Source organism: Hippocampus comes, unplaced genomic scaffold (assembly GCF_001891065.2).
Source record: "Hippocampus comes isolate QL1 unplaced genomic scaffold, H_comes_QL1_v1.1 scaffold370, whole genome shotgun sequence".
Lineage (NCBI taxonomy): Eukaryota > Metazoa > Chordata > Actinopteri > Syngnathiformes > Syngnathidae > Hippocampus > Hippocampus comes.
This window is the reverse complement of record NW_017804748.1, coordinates 16,863-23,422: the sequence shown is the minus strand read 5'-3', so window position 1 is coordinate 23,422 and position 6,560 is coordinate 16,863. Positions and strand designations below refer to the sequence as shown.

Below are 6,560 nucleotides of genomic sequence, written 5' to 3'. Positions count from 1 at the left end.
GTGAGTGGCTGCCTTTCCAGCAGCTCCTATATTTTGTTCTACTTCTTCCATTCATAACTTTGCTGCTGTGAATTGGGAATTTCTCCATTGCGATACTAATAAAGGTTTTCTTATCTTATCTTATCTTATCTTATCTTATCTTATCATATGCAATTGAATAAGTAGACCATTTCAGAATTCGAAATTTGGGACTCTCTAACTGCATAATGGGACTCATACTTTTCTGATCAGCGAGTCCCTGGGACTCGCTGGCGGTAAACTGTAAAATTATCACTGACCAAGGGTCCCAAACCACCCATTTGCGGGCCGGTACTAGGCCTGGGCCAAATTTTGTCTGCATAGAGACAGACCTGCGGGCTGCAAGCAAATTTACTCCATCATACCTGGGGGAAATGTGTGCGGCTCTCACCAATCAGAGTCCTCCCTCTGACATTGGTTTGCAAGTTGAAATAAACAGAATCCGCCAAAAAAATGAAAGAAGCAGAAAACTGAAAGTAATAATTACAAATTGACCAAATGTACGCGTAGCTGATGGGGAGTCATGACTTCCTAAGAACCTAGAAGTCACTCCTCAGGTCGTGTCACCAGAGTGATGTGGAGGAGGAAGCTGTTGTGCACGCCATGTTGTCAAAAACAATGTACCGTATTTTCCCCACTATAAGTCGCACCGAAAAATCTTCTATTTTCTTAAATGTTCACGGTGCGCCTTAAAATCTGGTGCGCCTTGTGTATGGTCATTATAGTAATATGTCAACCTCAAGATGGCTCCATGCTTACAATGTTATAACCTGCTGTTGGTTCAGTGAACTGTGTCGCTGCTTTATTAAATAAGTTTGTTGCAGTTCCGAAAAAAGTAGAGCTGTGGTGTTGTTTTTTTTAAAACGCACACTTTATTAATGGTTTTCACAGTCTCAACAAATACAGGTACATCTTTGTCCTTCTCCGTGCCTTCTCTTCTTCTGTTCGACTCGAGAGGCATTCATGAATTTAAAATAATGCATCAAAACAGAAAATCAAGCGAGGAAATCAAAAAAGAAATTCTGTAGTCCCACTGCAGAATTTATTTTGTGATTTCCTCATTTGTGAATACAGTACACAACAAAGGAATAAATAACAAACACTTCTGAGACAGTCCAGTCTCCTCCAATTTAACTCAACTGTATTTATAGAGCACTTTCAAACAGCCATTGCTGCATACATAGTGCTGTACGTGGAGCAACTAACATATATACAACAATAAAGCAATAATCAGTAGCAAAAATGGTAGTAGTTACCAAACAGTAAAACTCAGATCAATTTTACTGACATCTGATTGTTCTGTTCCAGCTACGCGCAAGGAAATGACAAAATAAATTCTGTAATTATTTTGTGATTTTCTGTTTTGATGCATTACTGTTTTTTCAATTTTCGTAGTTTCATTGAAGTAATCGTTAATTTACGGTCATGAACGCCTCTCAAATCTAACGGAAGAAGAGAAGGCACAGAGACAGAAAGATGTACCTGTAGCTCTATCTAGTGGATGCATTGTAGATTGCGCCTTATAGTCCAGTGTGTGCAATATATGAAAAAAATTAAAATATAGGCCATTCATCAAATGTGCGCCTCATAATCCAATGCGCCTTTTAGTGCGGAAAATACGGTAATGCAAGAAACCTGTTGCGTCATTTGAACAAGTGGCAAACAAGTGATCAAGTTGAAAGCATGAAAATGTGAGCAGAGTTTGCACCACCTGCCCATGTTAACCTTAGCAGTTTAGTCTCTCATGACTAGCCGGCAGCTACCGGATGAAAGCGGCAATCAATCTTGCTGTCTATTAATCAGTCACGTTTGCAACTAGCAATGATACTGACACTGCATGTAGGATCATAACTTAAGTATGATTATGTTTACATTCTCGGGCGTATTTATTATTCATGATTAGTTCATTTCACAGTAGTTTACTGTTTCTTTATTCTACATTTGTTGGACAGTAGATTGACACTGTTAAAGATGAATGAAAAAAAAAATCTATGTTCATGAAATGTTTAATTACTCTGTAATTATCTTTGTTGTCAGTACAAGTGCTTTAAAACTGTCCATTTAAAAGCAATGAACAATAGTGTTCGCCAGTCTGTGAACAGCATGTACTTGTCTGAAATGGTCTGTGACACAAACATGGTTGGGGACCACTGCTGGAGAGCATCCTCAAAGGGAAAACCCGCGAGGGGTAGACAGTATTATTTCTTCAAACAGCAACTAAATCTGCACTTATTTTGTACTCAAAAAGGATACAAGCAGAAACTATTGTGGTGTCTGTTTTATGGTAAAAATATATACAACTTAATATATCACAACGTAACGAGCGGAAGATATGATGCCTGTTAGCTGCTCAGCAATGTTCATCATTAGATTAGCAAGGATGCCTGTTTGCTGATCTGCAAGGGTCATCATTAGATTAGCAAAGTGCATATGTGGGGCAAAGTGCATACATGTAATGACTATTGTCTGTTCTGCATTAATTATCATTAGGTTGCCATGCACACGGTGCATATCATGGATACAGTTAAATCTAAAAGCGAATGCAATCACACAAAGGCCCAGTAGGGGCCCCTATTATATTTTAAAATAAAGCCCATTGTGATACCATTATAAATTAGAACCAAGGTATGAAACTGTTAATAGATACCATTAAAATCTAGCTGACAAAGATTGTCACGACCAATCAGAATTACACAACGCATCAGGATACCATTAGAATTGATAAAGTGAGGGGCATCCCTTGGTACCAGCCAATGAAATGAAAGGGGTTGGCCCCACAAACCTCTATAAAACCTGTGTTTTGTCCCTGGAGAATTCAGAGCTCTGATGTGCACATCTGTACCTCTCCGAGTTTTGATTGAATAAAACTCGCTTGTGACCAGCCTGCCACTTGGACTCTTGACTAAGTTTGTATTTAGTTTCTGATCAACTCCGGCCTTGAACTCAGTGACATCTGGTGCGTCCCCTGGTCTGCGGCTCAACGAAGGAACATCAGTGTCGGCCCTCCTGCCTGCCGCCGACCCCCGGGAGAGGCGAGACGTCTCCGTGCGCCCCTTGCCTCCGGGAGGAGGCGTGGGTCCGGCTGGGGGCCGACACTACACTATCCATGGGCATACTGACTGAACGATTAACATGCCAAATTTAACCTCTTACCAGAAACAGTTGATTCTTTCTTGAGAGTAGTCAAACTGTACTGCAGAGCATGCCTTCAGGTCCAGGGTTCGAATGGGCTCCTCATACTACAGAAAAGGAAACAATAAAGTGCACAATGTGCTGAAGGTGTAAAGTTACAAACCATTGAATGAAGTTGAATTTCGGGCTGGGCGATAAGGCTATAATGTAATTCAGATCAGTCAGTTTTGATATATGTTGATTTTTTTTTCATCTCAATGTATTTTGTACCTGATTTAAAATAAGACAAATTATTTAAAAAGTTAAAGATAAACTACAATAAAACTGCGATCCACAGGAAAAATACAATTCACCATATATGGTAGTAAAACTAATTTTCAAGGAACGTACTTTGTACAATGTTTTTCTCTCCATTGTAAAACAGTATAACGTGTAATGTTGTCTAGTACATCCAAGCTCTGCCTGAAGCAGTGCCACCATTCCGCTGAGTTGCCGAAGATGCGATGCCGCATCAATGATACAGTTACATTAACCTTCATTTGCTGTACAGACCATGTAAGTGTAACAAATGAATACTTGTTTTCTTTTGTTTTGCAAACTTTCCAGTTGACCAACCGTCTTAGTTTCACTTAGTTGGCTCATTATTGCCATATACCATGTTTTATCTGATTGTATCTTCATGGACATGCTAAGCGTCGGAGCTGGCGAAAAGTCCCTAGAGCGAGCACAAAAGACAAGGAACTCCTTGACCTCTACTGCACGCATCTATCCAGAGGTGTTAGTTTTTACAATATACTGGGAATCGTACTGCAAGAGTTGCACAGAGGCAACTTTTCATTGATTTGAAAAAAGCTAAACCACAATTTTCATTCGATGCGTGTGCATGTACACACTTTACCGTCGATTTCAGCTGCCCCTTCTTTGTGACCATGGACTCGGCAGGTGAGCATTCTGCAACTCGACCGCGGTCAAAACAAGCTTTTGTGCTCAAAATCATGGCTCAAAACCTCTGCTGACCGCGCGCAGAATGCCAGGGTCTGAGTTTCTTTCTGATTTTGTTTTTCTATGGAACATTTTATTGAAGGCATTTTACATTGATTATGTGTCGATCGTCTTATGTAATGATAGCGAATTATTGCCCAGCCCTAAGTATGTAGAATGTAAACTAACCATTTGGTCTTTAAAGTACTTCAGTTCATTTCTTCTTAGTGTGAACCATCTTTGCTTCCAGCTCTGCAAACCAAGCATTCGTTCATGTGAAATAGCATAATAAATTACTCCACTGCACATTAAACAGTACAGAAGGTATGGCTCGAATTTGTCCGCTTCCCATACCTTCACAACTGCTCCTTGTTTCAGTAGATAGCCTTCCTTTGTACCGAGCTGGAAACACAACAATTGTCAATTGAAAACGGGTCACAGCTTTGCTTTTCAAAAGATATTTCCAATCATTCATCCATGTTCTGATCTGCTTATCCTCACAAGGGTTGCGGTGCTTGCTGGAGCCTCTCCCAGCTGTCTTCAGGGCAGGGAGACACCCAGAACCGGTTACCAGCCAATTGCAGGGCACACAGGGACGAACAACTACCCACGCTCACACTCACACCTAGGGACAATTTAGAGTGTTCCATTAACCTGCCACGCATGTTTTTGGAATGTGGGAAGAAGCTGGAGTACCGGGAGAACATGCAAACTCCACACAGGAAGGCCGGAGCTGGAATTGAACCCGGTACTTCGCGCCACCTTACCTTTCTGAACTCATCCGCCCCTACACACCTGCCCGGCGCCTCAGGTCTGCGGACCAGACATTATTGTAGGTACCGAGAACTAGGCTGAGGCTCAGAGGGGACCGAGCCTTTTCTGTTGCTGGTCGCTCTCTCTGGAATACCCTCCCACTGAACATTCGGAAAGCCTCCTCGCTGCCCATCTTTAAAACTCGCCTCAAAACTCACTTGTATTCTTTGGCATTTGACTAAGCATGATTCAGATTTGTTCTTGGATTTGCTGTTCGGTGCTTTCTACCGTCTTTGTTTCCTATTTGTTGCTTTACTGTTGTATATGTTAGTTGTTCCATGTACAGCACTTTGTATGCAGCGATGGCTGTTTGAAAGTGCTCTATAAATACAGTTGAGTTGAGTTGAGGTACCTCTGCACTGTGAAGCCGACGTGCAAACCAAGCAAGCTCCGGGCCGCCCTTAATAGATATTTTTTCTTTCAAATTAAATATCCTCATTGTGTTTGGTGTTTTAAAGAGTCTACTTGGAGCAGTTCCCATTAGTTGTAGTTTCTACGTGTCTACAAGGCTTTTCTTTAATACACCGTGTTCACATAACATGTGATCATCTTCTACTGCACCGCTGAATGCTGTGCAGAGTACTCATTTAACGGTATGTGCTAGGTCTCTGTATTTGAAGTCAGTAGGGAGAATGTTTCTGTGGCTTTGTGCTTCTGCTTTGGATAGCAACAGAGTAAGCAGCAGCCCTTAATTTTAATGAACGGAACACCCAGGTTGTCACGAACTTAGTCAGTCCTTCTATCATAGGTTTTAAGTGTCATACTGAGGGAGCGTTTGGCACAAGATCATTTTCTGTGCGCCCAGTCTGCAGAGCTGTGTGAACCCGCACAGATTCATAGATGGATGGCTCCTCCACTCTCCAAGGGTACGGATACTTCAGTACAATGAGAGTTCCTAAGACACGGGGGGAGATAATGAGAAAGAACAGCATCCATGTCAAAAAGAATGATTGATTCAACTGTCTCGATGCAGTTCAAATTGTGATGAGCAATATGAACTTACAACAACTAGCAATTCCTTTAGTAGTGTGAATATTAGTAATGAGAAATGTATTTTGTGCCCAAAACCACAGGAAAGGTTATTGAATATTCATGCACTAATGTTTACACCAGTGGACGATATTTGTGAGCATTTTGCAAAGTGATCTGAGACAGTTGTAATTGTTACTGATTCTTTCTATTCCCAATACAGTGCTACCTCTACTGATGACATTAATTGGTTCTGAAAGAAATTTCTTAACTCGAAAATTTTGGAAGTGGAGACCCATGTAAATGTCCTTATCCATTCCAAGCCCCCCCAAAATTCAAACATAAATGTTTTCTAAAGCATAAAAATGCATCAAAATATGTAATAAAGACATGTTTCAATTAGATTGCTGCACAATAAATGAGAGTTGTGCATATGTAAAAAACAAAGAATAAAGAATAAAATGATGGTCATTAAACTTTTAACTGAATCCTCATCGTTTTTTGCCCTTTTTAGGTCATGATCTCTCTCAGAAGTGGTTTTTGCCTGGCATTTTGTGAAGAACTGATCCAAGGACGTTTACTTTTGTCGACTTTTAACAATCCTTCGAAAATGTCCAAGGCAAACATCAGCCTAGTGAGCGATCGCC

General features: G+C 40.8%; 1 protein-coding gene across 4 annotated transcripts in view; it reads right to left on the bottom strand.

Annotated features, from left to right (window-relative positions):
• The window catches only part of LOC109518482 (dual adapter for phosphotyrosine and 3-phosphotyrosine and 3-phosphoinositide-like), a 21,428-nt gene extending 15,322 nt beyond the window's left edge, over nucleotides 1–6,106 (bottom strand). The window contains exons 1-4 of one of the 4 annotated variants that reach the window (XM_019876328.1): nucleotides 5,775–6,106; nucleotides 4,486–4,533; nucleotides 4,321–4,383; nucleotides 3,172–3,257 (exon numbers count right to left, since the gene is read on the bottom strand). In XM_019876328.1, the coding sequence (XP_019731887.1) occupies nucleotides 3,172–3,257; nucleotides 4,321–4,383; nucleotides 4,486–4,533; nucleotides 5,775–5,876 (299 nt within the window). In that variant the 5' untranslated portion in view covers nucleotides 5,877–6,106. Of the gene's footprint in view, nucleotides 1–3,171; nucleotides 3,258–4,320; nucleotides 4,384–4,485; nucleotides 4,534–5,708 lie in introns of all 4 variants that reach the window. The other 3 variants (XM_019874720.1, XM_019877107.1, XM_019875537.1) reach the window with 3 other exon arrangements.
• Between the last annotated feature and the right edge of the window lie 454 nt (nucleotides 6,107–6,560).